The sequence below is a fragment of the Columba livia genome, chromosome Z (assembly GCF_036013475.1).
Source record: "Columba livia isolate bColLiv1 breed racing homer chromosome Z, bColLiv1.pat.W.v2, whole genome shotgun sequence".
NCBI lineage: Eukaryota > Metazoa > Chordata > Aves > Columbiformes > Columbidae > Columba > Columba livia.
In genome coordinates this window covers 84045619-84062960 of record NC_088642.1, presented here as the reverse complement: position 1 = coordinate 84062960, position 17342 = coordinate 84045619, and the positions used below count along the sequence as shown (strand labels likewise).

General features: G+C 51.3%; 1 protein-coding gene and 2 long non-coding RNA genes across 13 annotated transcripts in view; 1 reads left to right on the top strand and 2 right to left on the bottom strand.

Annotated features, from left to right (window-relative positions):
- CAST (calpastatin) overlaps nt 1–716 on the bottom strand; it is a 61193-nt gene extending 60477 nt beyond the window's left edge. For 3 of the 10 annotated variants that reach the window (XM_065046576.1, XM_065046579.1, XM_065046582.1), the window contains exon 1: nt 554–713. In XM_065046576.1, coding sequence (XP_064902648.1) covers nt 554–595 — 42 coding nt within the window. In that variant the 5' untranslated portion in view covers nt 596–713. Of the gene's footprint in view, nt 1–375 lie in introns of all 10 variants that reach the window. The other 7 variants (XM_065046573.1, XM_065046575.1, XM_065046583.1 and 4 more) reach the window with 7 other exon arrangements.
- A 916-nt stretch (nt 717–1632) lies between these two features.
- LOC110360575 (uncharacterized) lies at nt 1633–4503 on the top strand. 2 transcript variants are annotated; one of them, XR_010469088.1, is made up of 3 exons: nt 1633–2527; nt 3110–4277; nt 4375–4503. It is a non-coding gene; the product is annotated as an uncharacterized LOC110360575 (long non-coding RNA). The 2 variants fall into 2 exon arrangements; XR_010469089.1 differs by having other exon boundaries at nt 1979–2091.
- Nucleotides 4295–5924, bottom strand: LOC135577335 (uncharacterized). Its single transcript, XR_010469090.1, has 2 exons — nt 5664–5924; nt 4295–4559 (listed from the first exon to the last, which is right to left on the bottom strand). It is a non-coding gene; the product is annotated as an uncharacterized LOC135577335 (long non-coding RNA).
- Nucleotides 5925–17342: the final 11418 nt, after the last annotated feature.

Here is a 17342-nt window from a genome sequence, read left to right as displayed (position 1 = left end):
CACGCGTGTCCGCGGAGAGCCGCCGAGGAGCTATTGCCGAATCAGAAACTGTCCCGTACCGTCCCCTGCCCTGTGTTGCAAACCGACGTGTCTTGACGGGGCGTTAGTTTCATCAGCGAGTTTGCGTTATTCAGGGGATTATGCAAACAGCCGACGGCAGGAAAAAATCCCGGCTTTGTGCTGCTTGTCAAAGACCGCGGAGGGATTACAAGAGAGCGACGAGTTCTCATCTGACCTGAAATACCGGCGTTTAAAAAAAGCGCCGCCTCGCCTCCCGTCACCACAAAATCCTTTCCGTACCGCTCCCTAAGCCGCCGCGCCGGAGAGGGGAGGCACGCCCGGGACCCCCGCCCGCCCGCGCCCGGCCCGCTTTACCATGGCGTACCACCACCGCGCGAAGGCCATGGCGCTGCCGCTGCTCCCTCACGGCTCGGCCGGGCCGCGCCCGCCAGCGCCTCCGCCCCGGGGCGGCCCCGCCACCGCCTCCCCCGCAGCAGGGCGGCTCCGCGGCCCCGACACCGCCACCCCGCCCGCGCAGCCCGCCCCAGCTTACCGCGGCGGGGGGCGGCTGCCGCCCCGGCCCGGGCTGAGACATGGCGGCGGGGCCCCGGGGCAGCGGGGGGCGGCGGGGGCAGCGGCGGCAGCTCACAGCGGTCCCAGCGGCACGGCCGTCCCGCCCGGCGGACGGTCCCTCCCCTTCCTGCCGGGCCGGGCCGCGGGGGAGGCGGCGGCCGCGGTTCGGGCTGGGGCGGCCGGGCGGGGCCGGGAGGGCGGTGGCGGCTCCCGGGGTCCGCGCCCGCGACAGGACAGCGCTCGCCCGACACTTAAAAAGTGCGATTTGGGGGGGGAGCGGGGGTAAAAACGCAGTTTTCCTTTTCCTCATGAAAGTCCCTCGGCCCTTCCCCGTGGAAAATCACAAAATCCCAGAATGCCAGGGACTGGAAGGGCCCTGGCAAGCTCATGCAGTGCAATCCCCCCATGGAGCAGGAACACCCAGATGAGGTTACACAGGAAGGTGTCCAGGCGGGTTGGAATGTCTGCACAGAAGGAGACTCCACAACCCCCTGGGCAGCCTGGGCCAGGCTCTGACACCCTCACCAGGAACAAGTTTCTTTTCATATTTAAGTGGAACCTCCTGTGTTCCAGTTTGCACCCATTGCCCCTTGTCCTGTCACTGGTTGTCACCAGAAGAGCCTGGCTCCATCCTCCTGACACTCCCCCTTTCCGTATTGATCCCCAGGAATGAGTCACCCCTCAGTCTCCTCCAAGCTCCAGAGCCCCAGTATTCCAGAGGTGGTCTCTCCAGGACAGAGAACGTCTCTCAAATTGAAAGCGTTTGGTTTGCACACCTGGCCCTCAGCTGGAGGGTGGCGGCGAGGCAGGTCCTGCACTGTCACAGCATCCCCAAAACGGGGATGGGCAGTGGGTGCCTGTGGCTGCTCTGGCCCCCAGACCCTGGACTCACACCCAGAGCTCTGAACTGCCTGAAAGGAGCTTGGAGCCAGGGGGGTCGGGCTCTGCTCCCCAGGAACAAGCGCCAGGAGCAGAGGAAACGGCCTCAAGTTGCACCAGGGGAGGTTGAGGTTGGATGTGGGAACCATTTCTCCCCAAAGGGCTGTGGGGCATTGAACAGGCTGCCCAGGGCAGTGCTGGAGTCACCAGCCCTGGAGGGTTGGACAGATGAGGTTCTTATGGACACGGTTTAGCGACAGATTTAGGTCACGGTTCAACTCAATGATCTTGATGTTCCCTTCCAACCCAAATGATTCTATGGTTCTATTCCCTGCTCCCTCCAGGGAAGAGGCAGCAGGACTAAGTCACTTTGTGGGAAGCCTGTAACCCCACTTAGCGCTCAGGCCCTCTCTGGTCAGAGACAAGGGGACGGGTGGGTGAGGGTGAACCCCCTCAGGCCCTGGGGAATGGCATTAATCTCCAGAGAGGAAGAACAGGTTAAAGCTGTCCCTGCTCCTCCTTTCTGATTATCTCCGTGCAGATTTATGGCTGGCTTTTGAAGTGCTTCAGCCTGTGACTTGTATGGGTTTTGCATTCCACTCCATGGGTCACCTGCCTAAAATTCAGCCTTCACCTGAGGTCTGTATTGCATCTGGCCGTGAAAATGCGAACTGCTTGTGCGGGACGGGCTTACAGCGACGTGTATCTAGGCAGGGTGCTCTGGAGGAGGAGGAGGCGAGGGCTGTGCTGGGTGCGTGACTTCCACACCAGGCTCTTGGGCGCTGTTCTATCTGCAGTCACTCCAACAGGTCTAACAGATTGTGCTGCATTCCTCGGCCGCGGGCAGCGGACCCTCCCTGCTGACACGGTGCTCCGGGACGCCTCGCTGTGCATCACCTCTCGAGACGATGTCAAACCACTGGAGCTGACAGTAATTTAATTGCCGTGCTGCACAGTAACGAGGCATTAATAGATTGAACCCCTGGTGATGTCAGTCTGTGTCATGCTGGGTGTTGAGGGTTCTGCTGATCCAGAAACACATCGTCAGTTCTGAGCTCTCCCAGTAAGAAGTCAGGTATGTAGGTGAGATCTGAGCGCTGGATAGCTGCAGGATGGAGGAAAAATGCTCAGACACTTACTCCAGCCCATCTGCAGTGTTGTGGAAACCGACTGGGCTCCAGCCTCGCAAGGAAATCTCGCTTTGGGGCAAAAGGCTTGGCACAGCTTTTTCTATTAGAAGCCTCCTCTAGTATGCCACTGCTTTAAGAAACCATCATTTACTGGCATTTTCTGCATATACTTCTTCTTAACTAGTTTAGATTTCTTTTATACGTAAAGGGTGTAGACAGCACATATTTACCAGGGGCCGGAAAAGCAGAGACTTGTTCCTCTAACAAAGAGGATCTCAGCTGACGGGTGCCTGAGTCAGCTCTCGATCCACTGCAGGCCTAAACACCACCCCAACGGTTTGATCATTTGGGTGAAGATCTGGGTATTTGAGTGGAGGAGTTGCTAGTAATTATCCACGTCAGCCTGACACTTTTTATCTGTAACCAGGAAAAGATAAGTTTTTCTTACAGCTTTCAGCAGCGTACAGGTGTGCAATTTCAAATTCATGTTGTTTTTTCTATTGCAATTTCTACTTATTCCTTCATAGCGTCTGCGACCGAACAAACCCACAAATGCTGAGATTTTACACGGCGTTGGTCGTGGGATTCTGCTGGTCAGAAACAGAAGCAGGAGACGATGGATAGTCCAGACACACAGTTTGTTCAATGCATGTTGGCTGGAGCAACATGGGGTGGCCACATCAGGAACACAGGTTCTTACTGTGATAATGTGTATTTAAAAACCTTCTTTATGCTTTTAATAGTCACTCTGAGATACGTCTCGTGGATACATTTACGTGTAACTCAAGGTATTAGGAGCCTAAATTTGGAATCCAGAGTGACAGACTCATTTTTCCCTACCATGCTCCATCTCCAAGGGGCTCCAGTTGACGTCAAGTGCCTCTGAATTAAAAGGTGCTCAAAATTCTGGCAGAATCGGATCAAATTTTTGCCAAGCATACATATTTTATTAGTGTAACTTGCATAATAGTACTACTGCAAGCTTATGAGTCATTCCCCAAACTTACAAAATAAAGTTCAAGATCTCTTGTGTAATTGCATTTTTACCTAGGGTAGTTAAAAAAAAAATCAGTCTAAAAGTAAGGATAAAAACCAGTTGGGCAAGCTGCTTGTTTAATCTCTTTCCTCCTCTTCCTCTGGTCTACCAAGGAACTAACCAGGAGTTTTCTTTCTGTTCTCTTCCTCCCCAAACCAAAACTGTCAGGATTTACGTATTTTTTAATCTGATGCACAGAGTCCCACCCTGTTTTAACACATGAACATTAACAGAGATGGACAAGTACATTTAATTTCTTCTTCTACTGTTTTTGTTCGCTAAGCATTCGGTAAATGTTGTGGTGATTCTGTTTGTTGATAAAAGCAAATAGTTTGATAACATCCCTGCTATATAAATCAATAATCCAAATCCTTATTGTTGAAAAGAAAGGTTTCTTGCTGTATATATCAATAGCCGTATTTTTATATGTGTTATAAATATGTTCTCTTTTATCATATAATTGATATGTCCTCTGCTTGTTTAGTGTGGTTTGGAGATGTCCTGCTGGACTCCGCTCCACTGCTGAATGAAATGTCCTTTCCACAGACACAAACACCGAGCTTTGTCACCAACCAAGAGAAAACTGGAGTTTTCCGTGGGTTTTGTTGTTTTGTAAATCCCTAAATACTGCGGTGGGATTTCACCGCAAAAGTAACTTTGTAAGTAAGTTTGAATAACGACCGGAGGGCTGAATGGGGGTGATAGGTACAGAAGTTTTTATTTCTCCAGATGTTCTATTTCCTCACGCCGAAACAGGGCAGATCCCAGATGGAGGGAGGACAGGTCGTGACTGCGAGCGGGGTCCAAACGGAGACGCAGCGGGGGAGCGAGGCGTGAGCGCCGCGAGTGCCAAACATCGCAGCTATGCGGGAGCGCCGGCCCGCCGCGCGTCCCGCCCGCCGCTTCCAGCTGAAAACACGCCCCTGACATCGGTGTGTTCCCTAAAGTGCAAACCAAGTTGTGAAACTACAGTAAAACGTGTGCCCTGGGCATGTTTGTTTTTATAAACCTGATTTATACGTGTGAAAATAATACCATCTATCTCAGATTCTCCAACTGTAGGCTTAGATTAGTCTCTAAGTAGAAACTGCAGTAAGGAAAGCTTTGGAGAGCTCTGTGCGAGGCGAGACAAAAAAATATCTGTTTAGAAGTAAATTTTAAAGTCTTGATACACTGCAAAGTCTCAAATCGATAGAAAAACATGCTAATAAAATAAAGCACCTTTTAGGCACATTTTACATTTTCAACACGCTGAATTTAGCAAAACTGTTTGCGTCAGCTCTATATCTTGCAAATCATAAAAACCCATGCAGGAGATTAAAACTTTAATGTATTTCTTGGACGTTTTCTCACCTCAGCTGCATTTGCAGCAAAACCAGTTTACTTAAAAGCAAGAGCATTTGCTCCAGCGGGGCTGCACTCGTCCCTGACCATCAGGGTGCGCAGCGGTCCCCGCCGGTCAAAACACCCCTTCGCGTGCAATTAATCCTGGGGTACTTGGTGTTAAAAGAGGCTTTCAGGGAGGAAGGGTTGTGAAAAATAGCTGTGGTTTTCTAAAATGCACCCTGTGAAAGGAGCTCAAAGTTGTTTGGTTTGCAGAGATGCAGTAAATCATTTATGTGGATGACTTTCAAATGAGTCATCACAGGGTAATTAAGAAAAGGTTTTACCGGATATATCTCTCTTTTTTTTTTTTTTTTTTTTTTTCTGTTTTGTTCTATGTTTTCTTTTTCTCACTTTATTACTTATGCACTGATAAATGCAATTTATGCTGAAGAAGCCCAAGATGGATCAGAGTATAGTTTACAACTAATCCAAAATCAAAAATAAAACCAACAGTTGGCTACTTTCCATAGTGTGTATACAGTCATACATACATGTATGTCTGTCTTGCAGCTATTTTGTACAAGTATGTGATGTAATGCACCGTATCACTAAGGAATATTCGCATGATTCCCAGGTGAATAAAAGACTAATGACTAAAGACTAAAAGATGATAATTTACAACAAAACAGCACTGAAAGGTAGAATTAGTTTACACTGACCTCACAGAAGCTTAAGACAGGATTTTGCTAGGAGCCTCAGAGAATGTCTAGGGCCGGGAAAGGGAGGAAGATATCACCTCCACCTGCCTCGCTCAGCCTTCGTAAGGTGATGCTTCTCGTGTGCTTTCAGCAGCTGGTTATGAAACAGCACATCAGTTATTACAAGCGTTTTTCCATCATGTTTCCCTCCTCACTGGTGACAGGCTATGAAATACCCTCTGCCAAGCATGAAATTCCAGTGAGCTGCAACACGCGCATGGCTCGTGCAGGGACGCGGCCCCGGACGGTGGGGATGGGGGAGCCCCGTTCCCGTTCCTGGGGGAGGCTGTTGCCTTTGCTTTTGGTAAACGGAGACCTGGGAGGACTGAGGGAGGTTCGGGGTCACACAGGATCCTTGCAGCACATAAAGGCATTCACCCCGGCTTTTGTTTGTGAGCAATCCTTTCGGTCACACCGCATTACTGATGTGATTATAGAGCTTGAAAATGGGGCTATTAACAGTGAAGAATAGTTGTTACATGGCTTGTCCGCTTTGGTATGCTGGCTGTCAGAAGCCTAACCATGGTTTGCATCTAAGCGTGCACTTATAACGGCATAATTACATGTGCAAAATGTATGTGCATGCAGACACACACATTCATGCAGCCGTATGGGAGGAGTGGTGACACTGGAAGCTGTGCTGCCATCCAGAGACCTGGACAGGCTGGAGAGCTGGGCAGGGAGAAATTTAATGAAATAGAACAAGGGCAAGTGTAGAGTCTTGAATCTGGGCAGGAACAACCCCAGGTTCCAGTGTAAGTCAAAGAACGACCTATTAGAGAGCAGTGTAGGGAAAGGGACCTGGGGGTCCTGGGGACAGCAGGGTGTCCATGAGCCAGCACTGTGCCCTTGTGGCCAGGAAGCCAATGGTACCTGGGGTGGGTTAGAAGGGGGTGGTCAGTAGGTCAGAGAGGTTCTCCTGCCCCTCTGCTCTGCCCTGGGGAGACCACACCTGGAATATTGTGTCCAGTTGTGGCCCCTCAGTTCCAGCAGGACAGGGAACTGCTGGAGAGAGTCCAGCGCAGCCACCAAGATGCTGGAGGGAGTGGAGCATCTCCCGTGTGAGGAAAGGCTGAGGGAGCTGGGGCTCTGGAGCTGGACAAGAGGAGACGGAGGGGGGACTCATTCCTGGGGATCAAGATGGAAATCCCAGGGAGGATTGTACTGCCTGAGCTTTCCAGGTCCCTTCCAACCCCTCACATTCTGGGATTCTGCGTATGCACATTTTAAATATACACACACACAATTTATTGGTTGCACTCTAGACTTAAGAAAAACCACTGTCAGATACTTTGCCAACCGTGGCTACGTGACGTGCCTGGACACGGGGACCAGAGCAGTCAGCTGCTCCTGAGAACATCACCACGCGGAGGAGCCCAGCCTGGCTTGGTTGTGTTCTGCATTTAGCAGCCTCGTTAGTGGCTGGTTCCTCCCGCGCTTTGCTCAGCTAACTTGTGCCTTGTCTGAAAGTGAGACTAACATGCTAAAGGCTGCATTAATATTAATAACCATGTCTTCAAAAAATAGCTGTGCTTACAGCATGACATTATTGCCATCTCCTGCTTCGCTGTTCCTCATTGTGCGGTTTGAGCTCTTCTTCATCGCTGGCGACCGTATGCGCTCGGCAGGACTGAGTCTCACAGGTCTCTCCTCAGATTAATGCTGGGACTGGTGCCTTTTGACAACCACAGCTTCCAGTCAAAACAGCAGAAAGGAAGTGAAAGTAAGTGCAGCCTGGCACAGAAATGTTTTATGGAAAATTGCGACACTGCTTCGCAGAAAATTCTTTCCTGCTTCAGAAATGTGAGGAAATAAACTGGGATTGTTTGGAAGGGAAACATGGGTAATGTGGAAAACATTTTACAGCTATATGCTGTTTTGAGGGCAGTGTACATTTGTCATTACTAAAAAAAGAAAGCAAATTGAACTAACAATGGGCAGAACCAGAGATAAGTGAGTACCTGGAAACAGGACCACAGCACTCAGTACAGCTTGGCTTGACATTCGGTTCAGTGCAAATTAAAAACCCCAACAACCCTCGCTTTTTGTGTGCTTCACTGTGGCCAAACAGATCGCTCTCGCCTCCATAACTGATTGCAGCTGTTTTGTAGATGCCAAACTGCACAATAATATAAACCATGGCTTCATCTGAGTGGCCAGGGGGTGACAGGGGGCAAGTGTCCACGGTGCGTTGCTCGTGGACACCCCGGCTTGCAGCAGCTCCTGCTCTGCTCACACTCCTCTATGAGATGGAGCGTTTACAGAGCTGTAGCGCAGATAACGTGCTCTCAGCATCACTGCTCTCCCCAGGGAGTACTTCTTCTTTATATTTTAAGCCGTGCGTTAGTTCCATCTGTCCCGCGGTGTGCGGTGGGGTGGCCCTGCACTGCAGCAAGACCTGCCCCCATGCATGTTTGGGACCAGGCGTCGGTGCAGGAGTGAGGGGACTTGGTTTGCAGAGAAAACACTTGACAGAGCAACCCAGCGCAATTTAAATCCAGGTGATGTGCAAATCACTGCCAGAGGTAAACAGGATCCCAACCGCACCACAAACCCCAGAACCTGTCATTTCCACCCACAGGAATTTGCGGCTCCTCCGAGGCGGGTGGTGGAGGGGATGCTCTGCTCCCTCCGGGCACTGACCCCAGCCCTGGGCGATGGAAACGCGGTCTGCAAACACAGTCACCTCAGCACAGGTGGGTGGATGGCACATGTACAGATGCTCTGATATGAGATATGCAGGAACTGACAATTTGTATACACCAGCCCCAGACATTGCAAAACCTGGAGTATTTCAAGTTGCCATGGGCAGCAGAGCAGTGACACTCCGGGAAGTTCTCCTCTTGAGGAAATGCATTTATTTGGTGTGGAGCTACTTGCGGTGACCCTGCCCAGGACAGCCGCACCATGCCCGGGCTCGTCCTGCCGAAACCAGCGCGTCCGCCCCGGCTCACGGTGTGCTCTGCGCCTGCCGGCACAAAACCTGCCCCCCGCCCCCTTTCCAAACCCAGGTGCTTGATCCCCCCTGATCCCCAGAACAAAGGGCAGAGAAGCCCCCAGGCAGGTGAGGGGGCTGAACCACAGATCCCCATGAACGCTGCAGCTGGGGAAGAGCGGCTGGAAAAGGCCCTGGGGGTGTTGGTGACAGCGGCTAAACATGAGCCAGCGTGTGCCCAGGTGGCCAAGAGGCCACAGGATCCTGGCTGGTACCAGCACTGGGGTGGCCAGCGGGACCAGGGCAGTGACCGTCCCTGTGCTGGGACCTGGGGAGGACAAACCACTAATCCTGGGGGCAGTTCTGGGCCCCTCATCATCAGAAGGACATTGAGGCACTAGAGAGAGTGCAGAGGAGGGAACGGAGCTGGTGAGGGGCTGCAGCACAAGTGTGATGGAGCGGCTGAGGGACCTGGGGGTTCAGCTGGAGAACAGGAGCTGAGGGGAGACCTTCTGATCTCTGAACTGCCTGAAAGGAGCTTGGAGCCAGGGGGGTCGGGCTCTGCTCCCCAGGAACAAGCGCCAGGAGCAGAGGAAACGGCCTCAAGTTGCACCAGGGGAGGTTGAGGTTGGATGTGGGAACAATTTCTTCCCCAAAGGGCTGTGGGGCATTGAACAGGCTGCCCAGGGCAGTGCTGGAGTCACCAGCCCTGGAGGGCTGGACAGATGGACATGAGGCTCTCAGGACATGGGGTGGGGGAACGGGTGTGCGAGTACGCGGCTGAGGAAAACATGCAGGCCGACTCAATGTGAGTGATAAAGGATGATTCCACTTTATTGCCCGAGATAGCGTGTATTTATACCAAACACCATAATTATGCATACTTGTCTCTATCTAATAGGCTAAGCACTAAAAGGTTACATTTACTTACTCCACCTACTTGGGTTTAGCTAGCTATGCGCATCCCGCACTCTTCTGACTCTTATCTCTTCAAGGACAGGCTGACCCTGCCTTAGTCAGTACTTTTCCATTCCCCCCCTTTCCCACGGCCTAATAGACAAGCTAACTAAGGCTTACTTATGTGAACTAAAATGGGCTCTGCTCGTACAGTTGCTCGGTGGACTCATGTCCATGCTCCTTGAGCCAATCCCTGACACGGGTGGACTCGATGATCTTGAGGGGCTCTCCCAGCCAAAATGATTCTGTGATCATTCTGTGATCATTCTGTGATCATTCTGTGCTCGTTCTGTGTTCTGTGACCGTTCTGTGTTCCGTGTTTCCCGTCCATGCTGGCGGCGGATCGCACCCCTGTCGGTCGCTGCTGCTCCTCGTGCCTCAGCTGTGACTCACCGGCAGCCGCGCGGTGACAAATCCGTCCTGCTCTGCCCCTGCGAGGCCCCAGGCTGGCGGCACAGCAGCTTCGGGGTGGAGCAATGAGCTCAAGAATTACTGTGCAATTATTAAATGTGGCAAAGAGTGGCCTCAAGTAAGAAAATAAACGCTGCCTGCTGTAAGACCCTGAAAACTGGGACGAGATTTTTGCAAAGTGCGTGTGAGCACAAGGACCCACCTCCTGCACCGGGCGCTGGGGAAACAAAAATTCTCCTCCCCTGCTCAGAATTTGGCATAACCGGAGGAAATGTGGCCACTTCCACTTGAGCTGCTTCAAACCTCACTGCAAATAACGGCTTCCCGCTGCCGCGAGTGAGTTTCAGATCAAGTCCAAGAAACATTATTTCTGCAACATTAAAGTACTGAAGCAGCACTTTACAGGATATCTGCATGTCTGAAAATCCCCTTTCCCCCTTGTGGGGGAAAAATGGAAAGAACGTGCAGAAATCAGAACACCCAGGTCCATTATCCTTTCAGACAAGACTCCAGAAAGCCCTGCAGCGTCGCACACTGCTGTCAGAACACCCTGGATCCTTTTCAACAGGCTGATTACACCCAAACACGCCGTCGGGTTGGGAGGCTGCTGGTGTTTGTGGTGCACAAACAGTTAATGCCAGAGTGCCTGTGTCTCCTCCTCCTCCTCATCCTCATCCTCTGCTGCCCAGGCACATGGTTTTGAAACCAGAGGCAGGGACATGCTTCACATGCCACAGGGAGATAACCCCCGTCCCTGGGGAATCAGGACATCTCGGGGGGAGGGAAAATAAGTACAGTGTATAGAGCTGGAAACGCAAAAGCCATTGCCAAAGCACGGGAGGGCTTGGAGAACCCGAGACAGGGGCTGGAGATGGGGAGCAGGGTGACGGCGCGCCTCTGGGGAGAGGTTTTGTTTTCTGCAGGGTCTGTGCAGCTGCAGTTTGGTTTTCTTCCCCCTGAGCGCCATCCTGCTGTCCCCTCCACTGCTCCTGTTCGCTGCCGGGCTGCAGAGCGGATCCCCACGGGATGCACAGAGCGTGACTCACCCGGCCCGGCCGTGCAGGGACCGTGGCGCCTCTGGGTTACCCCAGCACCTCCTCCCGTGCCCTGGCCCCACAGAGCTGGGTCCCCCCGCTGCCGGGGCTGTGCTTGTGTTCCGTGCTTTCCTCGTTCGTCTTCCAAGAAATCTTGCACGGAAAGGTTTGCAGGACCCGTTTGGGGTTGGCTCTGGGTTTCTGAGCGTGTTCACAGTATCACAGTATGTTTGGGATGGGAAGGGACCTGGAAAGCTCATCCAGTGCAATCCCCCCATGGAGCAGGAACACCCAGATGAGGTTACACAGGAAGGTGTCCAGGCGGGTTGGAATGTCTGCACAGAAGGAGACTCCACAACCCCCTGAGCAGCCTGGGCCAGGCTCTGGCACCCTCACCCCAACAAGTTGCTTCTCAAATTTAAGCAGAACCTCTTGTGTTCCACCTTGATCCCATTACCCCTTGTCCTGTCACTGGTTGTCACCAGAAGAGCCTGGCTCCATCCTCCTGACACTCCCGCTTTCCATATTGGTCCCCAGGAATGAGTCCCCCCTCAGTGTCCTCTTGTCCAGCTCCAGAGCCCCAGCTCCCTCAGCCTTTCCTCACACGGGAGATGCTCCACTCCCTCCAGCATCTTGGTGGCTGCGCTGGACTCTCTCCAGCAGTTCCCTGTCCTGCTGGAACTGAGGGGCCACAACTGGACACAATATTCCAGGTGTGGTCTCCCCAGGGCAGAGCAGAGGGGCAGGAGAACCTCTCTGACCTACTGACCACCCCCTTCTAACCCACCCCAGGTACCATTGGCTTCCTGGCCACAAGGGCCAGTGCTGGCTCATGGTCACCCTGCTGTCCCCAGGACCCCCAGGTCCCTTTCCCTACACTGCTCTCTAATATGTAATGTCCCAACCTATACTGGAACCTGGGGTTGTTCCTGCCCAGATGCAGGACTCTACACTTGCCCTTGTCAAATTTCATCAGGTTATTCCCCGCCCAGCTCTCCAGCCTGTCCAGGTCTCTGATGGCAGCACAGCTTCCAGTGTCACCACTCCTCCAGCTTGGTGTCATCAGCAAACTTGCTGACAGTCACTCTATTCCCTTGTCCAAATCGTTGATGAATATATTGAAAAATGTTGGTCCCAGTACTGACCCCTGAGGCACTGCACTGGATACTGGCCTCAACTGGACTCTGCACCATTGAGCACCACTTGTGTTTGGGGCAGGTCAGTCACTGCTGCTCTGTTGGGGGCTCTCCCACCCGTCAGTGGGGCTGTGCTGCCTCGCACCCCCTCCATCCCCCTGCCGCATGCACCAGGGCTCTGCAAAACACCTGAAAATCCATCAGCTACACCACATACCCTGGAAATCCTCGTTTGACATGCCAGGTTTTACACCCTTGGCTTCCACAGTTGCAGCTGTCTGCTATGACCCTTCCAGGCTTTTTGAACGTCACCACGGGGCTTCTCACCAGTTCCAGGGCTGCTGGATGCTTAGAAACGTCCTCGCAGCGCTGCGGGGTCTTTCAAGGTGACACGTACCCAGGTTGGTGTTTGCTGTAGCCAGGCTTGCTTCTCCTCAGCCCTTAAGCCCTTCATGAAGTGTCCACCACCCCACTGGGAGTGCAAGCAGCATCAACTAAGCACCATTTATTAATTTAGTTAAATAATATTGCTGAGCCTTTTATTTTTAGTGTGTGTGATGCTCTGGTGATATCTGGGAGTCTCAGGCACCCCCGTTATACCAAAAAACATTCAAGCACTGGGCAGAAAGACAGAGTCTGAGGAGTTTAAGCTGTAAGACCCAGACAGCCCCTTCTATTGCTTAAAATGGCTGCGAGCAGCAGTTGCACGATGGCCCCGCGTTCTGCTCGTCCCGGGCTCGTCTGGCCCCACGGCTCCTCCTGCTCAGGGTGCCCGGTTGTGTGGCAAGCTCTGATTTCGGCTGCCTCTTCCCCGGCCGCTCTGGTGACTCATTTCCTCGCAGGGCTCGTCTCATCCTGTGCTGCCCCTCTGCCACAGCAGAGCTCGTCACAAAAACGAGTCAAGATAACACATTGTTGGAAATTTTGCCTTTTTTGCCACAGCCTGCAGAAAGACTTCTCTGTGGGCACCTGGGCGGGGGTTTGTATGCAGCCTGATACGTAAGGAAAGGTGGGGAACAATCAATCTATCCACACATAGTGCCATTTTATGTTGCTGTTGTGCAAACGGGCAGGGAGGCGCTGGCGGTGATAACTCAAAAAGTAAAGTAGCCTCAAGCTTCGGTTTCATTATTTTGTTATAAATTAAGACCGTAAGTGGTGGAATGAGGGCAGAAATCCCCGCGTTGGCTCCCGAGTGGACCTGAAGCTGTTGGGAAATCAGGTGCACATTTCCCTGCTCCATATGTGAGACACCAATCCCTCGTATACACATCGTACGGCAGAAATTCAGCCTTTGTATTCTTTGAGATATGTGATCCTTTCCTTGCCAAAGGAACCAATCCTCTCTGGGATTGAAAACTAGAACATTTTAGTTACTCTTGTGCCTTTCTTAGATTTTCATCTGTCACTCAGATACAGTTTGTGTCGTTATTTATATCAATTTCAGGACGGAAGGGAAACAAAACCGAGTGGTATGAATCTTAAAATCTTGCAGTCTCCATTTATTGTAACTAAACTCTGGGATTTGCCTTCCAACCGCTATAGGGGAAAATGAGGATTTTCAGAGTAGGTTTTTTTCATTTCTTCATCTATATGAACAGCCCACTGGTGATGTGCCAAAGAGCTTTTGTGTTTCTGTCAAGAGTTAGTAGACAAAACAGCCAAAAAGATCATAGAATCAGAGAATCATTTTGGTTGGAAAAGCCCCTCAGGATCATCGAGTCCAACCATAACCCACCCCTGTCCCTGCCCCATGTCCTGAGAGCCTCATGTCCGTCTGTCCAGCCCTCCAGGGCTGGTGACTCCAGCACTGCCCTGGGCAGCCTGTTCAATGCCCCACAGCCCTTTGGGGAAGAAATTGTTCCCACATCCAACCTCAACCTCCCCTGGCACAGCTCGAGGCCGGCTGGCGCACTGGGGATGCAGCAGTTGAGGCTCCGCTGCCACATTGTGCCCGATGCACAACACAGCGGGATTGTGAAGATTACAGACATTAAAACCAGGCTGCAAAGCCAGTCCAGGCTGGTCCCGGGTTGTGTGCAGGGACACATTTGGAAACTCCCTGTCCTATAGATTATTATTGTTTATAGCTGCAGTGATCAGAAACGCCGCACAGCGGGCCGCACAGGGATGCACACGCAGACAGACCTGGCTCAGGAGGGGGTGCTGAGCCAAGCAGAGCAGAGCGCTGAGCCAGGATGAGGCCTTTGTTAGCCATTGGCAGTTCACAGGATTTACAGATACGGACCTGGACTAAGATGTTCCATAAGATGTTTTTCCAATAGTTGTTATTAAAAACACACCACACTCATGTTATGTTTCTTCAGTTATGCTCCCACTCATTCACAGACCAGGCCCAAGGACATTCACACATCACACGTATGGGGCGGTTTTCCAACCCCAGATATTCTCACTGGCCTGGGCTGCCACTTCTTACGCTCATGAAAAACGTGCTTTGTATAATCTGTGCAAGGCTCTTCAGATGGAACTGCTGTTCACACAGATAGCCAAGAAACATCCGACTCTGCCACAGAATCACAGAATCCCAGAACATCAGGGGTTGAAGGGCCCTGGCAAGCTCATCCAGTGCAATCCCCCCATGGAGCAGGAACACCCAGATGAGGTTACACAGGAAGGTGTCCAGGCGGGTTGGAATGTCTGCACAGAAGGAGACTCCACAACCCCCTGGGCAGCCTGGGCCAGGCTCTGCCACCCTCACCCCAAACAAGTTGCTTCTCCTCTTTCAGTGGAACCTCCTGTGTTCCAGTTTGCACCCATTGCCCCTTGTCCTGTCACTGGTTGTCACCAGAAGAGCCTGGCTCCATCCTCCTGACACTGCCCCTTTCCATATTGATCCCCATGACTGAGTCCCCCCTCAGTCTCCTCCAGGCTCCAGAGCCCCAGCTCCCTCAGCCTTTCCTCATGAGGGCGCATCCTGCATTTTCAGAGTCTCCCGTTTGCGTTCCACAGATGGAACATGGCGATTCAGCAGGGGTGGTTCGTGCTATAGATAAAATCCCCCAGGATGTGGTGGGACGCTGGACTGCAGCGGCGCGGGCTACCATGCTGTGCCGTGCCGTGCCCTGCTGCGCCGTGCCATGCCGTGCTGCCTCTGTGCCGTGCCGTGCCGTGCAGTGCTGCCGCTGTGCTGTGCCTTGCCGTGCAGTGCTGCCGCTGTGCTGTGCCTTGCCGTGCTCCAGCCTGCCTGCCTGCCTCCCGTTTACGAGAGTTTGAAGTTTCCGATGGGAACATGTCACACTTTGCCTCTTTGGGGCCAGTCCAGATGAACCGCCCAGCCCTGCCGGCTGCCTTGGGGGTGAGTAAAGCGAATGGAACCCGTCCAGAAGCAGAGGGGCGGCTCTCCAGGGGGAAAGCTCCTTGGAGGGGATGTTTGTGCTGGTGTGTTTACCCGCAGGCTACCAGCCTCAGGACTGATTGCGATTCAAACCTGCCGCCCAGAGGCAGCTCTGCAGCTCTGCCGCGTCCGTGAGAGCACACAGCCGAACTGTCCGTATCGCAGGGCCCATTTCGATCCTTTTCTTGACGCATTTACTACTAATTATAAACAGAAGCCGAACTGGCAGAAGAGAGATTAGATCACGTTGGCGGAGTCTGCTGGTTCTTTCTTTATTTTCTCTTGAAACACTGAAACATGTGTCATCTGCGGAGGTCATGGCTTTCTTCGGTTTTCTTTTTCTTTTTCTTTTTCTTTTTCTTTTTCTTTTTCTTTTTCTTTTTCTTTTTCTTTTTCTTTTTCTTTTTCTTTTTCTTTTTCTTTTTCTTTTTCTTTTTCTTTTTCTTTTTCTTTTTCTTTTTCTTTTTCTTTTTCTTTTTCTTTTTCCTTTTCCTTTTCCTTTTCCTTTTCCTTTTTCTTTTTCTTTTTCCTTTTCCTTTTCCTTTTCCTTTTTCTTTTTCTTTTTCTTTTTCTTTTTCTTTTTCTTTTTCTTTTTCTTTTTCTTTTTCTTTTTCTTTTTCTTTTTCTTTTTCTTTTTCTTTTTCTTTTTCTTTTTCTTTTTCTTTTTCTTTTTCTTCTTCTTCTTCTTCTTCTTCTTTTTCTTCTTCTTCTTCTTTTTCTTTTTTTTCTTTTTTCTTTTTTCTTTTTTTCTTCTTTTTCTTCTTTTTCTTTTTTCTTTTTTTTATTGTTTTTCCCTTTCCCTTTCCCTTTCCCTCTTCTCCTCATTTTCCTTTTCTTTTTCCCTCTTTTTCTTATTTTCCTTTTCCTTTTCCTTTTCCTTTTCCTTTTCCTTTTCCTTTTCCTTTTCCTTTTCCTTTTCCTTTTCCTTTTCCTTTTCCTTTTCCTTTTCCTTTTCCTTTTCCTTTTCCTTTTCCTTTTTCCCCTTCCCCTTCCCCTTCCCCTTCCCCTTCCCCTGTCCCTCCTGCCCCAGACCAGGCAGTTGTCCCCGTGCACTCTGATTTCAGCGTCCCCATGGGTACCAGGTGTACTTCGGCATCCCCCCCAGCCGGTGTGGTCCCTGCATCCCCCAAACCAGCGCGTCTGGGTGAGAACCGTGTGTTCTCCCACCTGCCGCCTCCCTTCGCACGCAGCGGCGGGTCTGTCACCTGCCCGCTCCGTGCTCAGCGTTAATTAACTTCCAGTGAAATGACAATTAAACACACATTACAAAAAATCTTGAGCGTGAAACAAATCTGTGTAGACTTCAATTTGACACATCGTAAAGTTTTTCAGGCAAGACTGGGAAGACAGCGTCTGATTAATGTAGTATGCAAATGTGGGCTTGTTAGCAATTCGTGCTATCAAGTATGAGTAAGACAGTGACAAAGCTGAGATTTATTCCTGGGTGATGTGAAATAATCCATCTCCGTCCTTAAGAAACATTCAGAGAAGCACCGGCTCTGCTGAAGAAAGATGTTGAGAGGGGTTTTCGGGGGGAACCTCATGGTTTACAGAGACAATATTTAAAGACAGTGCATCCTCAATCGTGAAGGACCAGTAATGGGGCAGGAAAATAAATGTCTGTGCTCACAGGAGTGATGTTTGTTTCCAGCCTGAATGGCGGGGGATACTCTAGGAGAAGCAGAGTCCAAATAACTCCTGATTAGTACTGAACGGGGCCCATGAGGAAGATGGGACAGACTTTTGAGCAGGGCCTGTTGTGACAGGACAAGGGCTGATGGTTTAAACTAAAGGAGGGAGATTCAGGCTGGA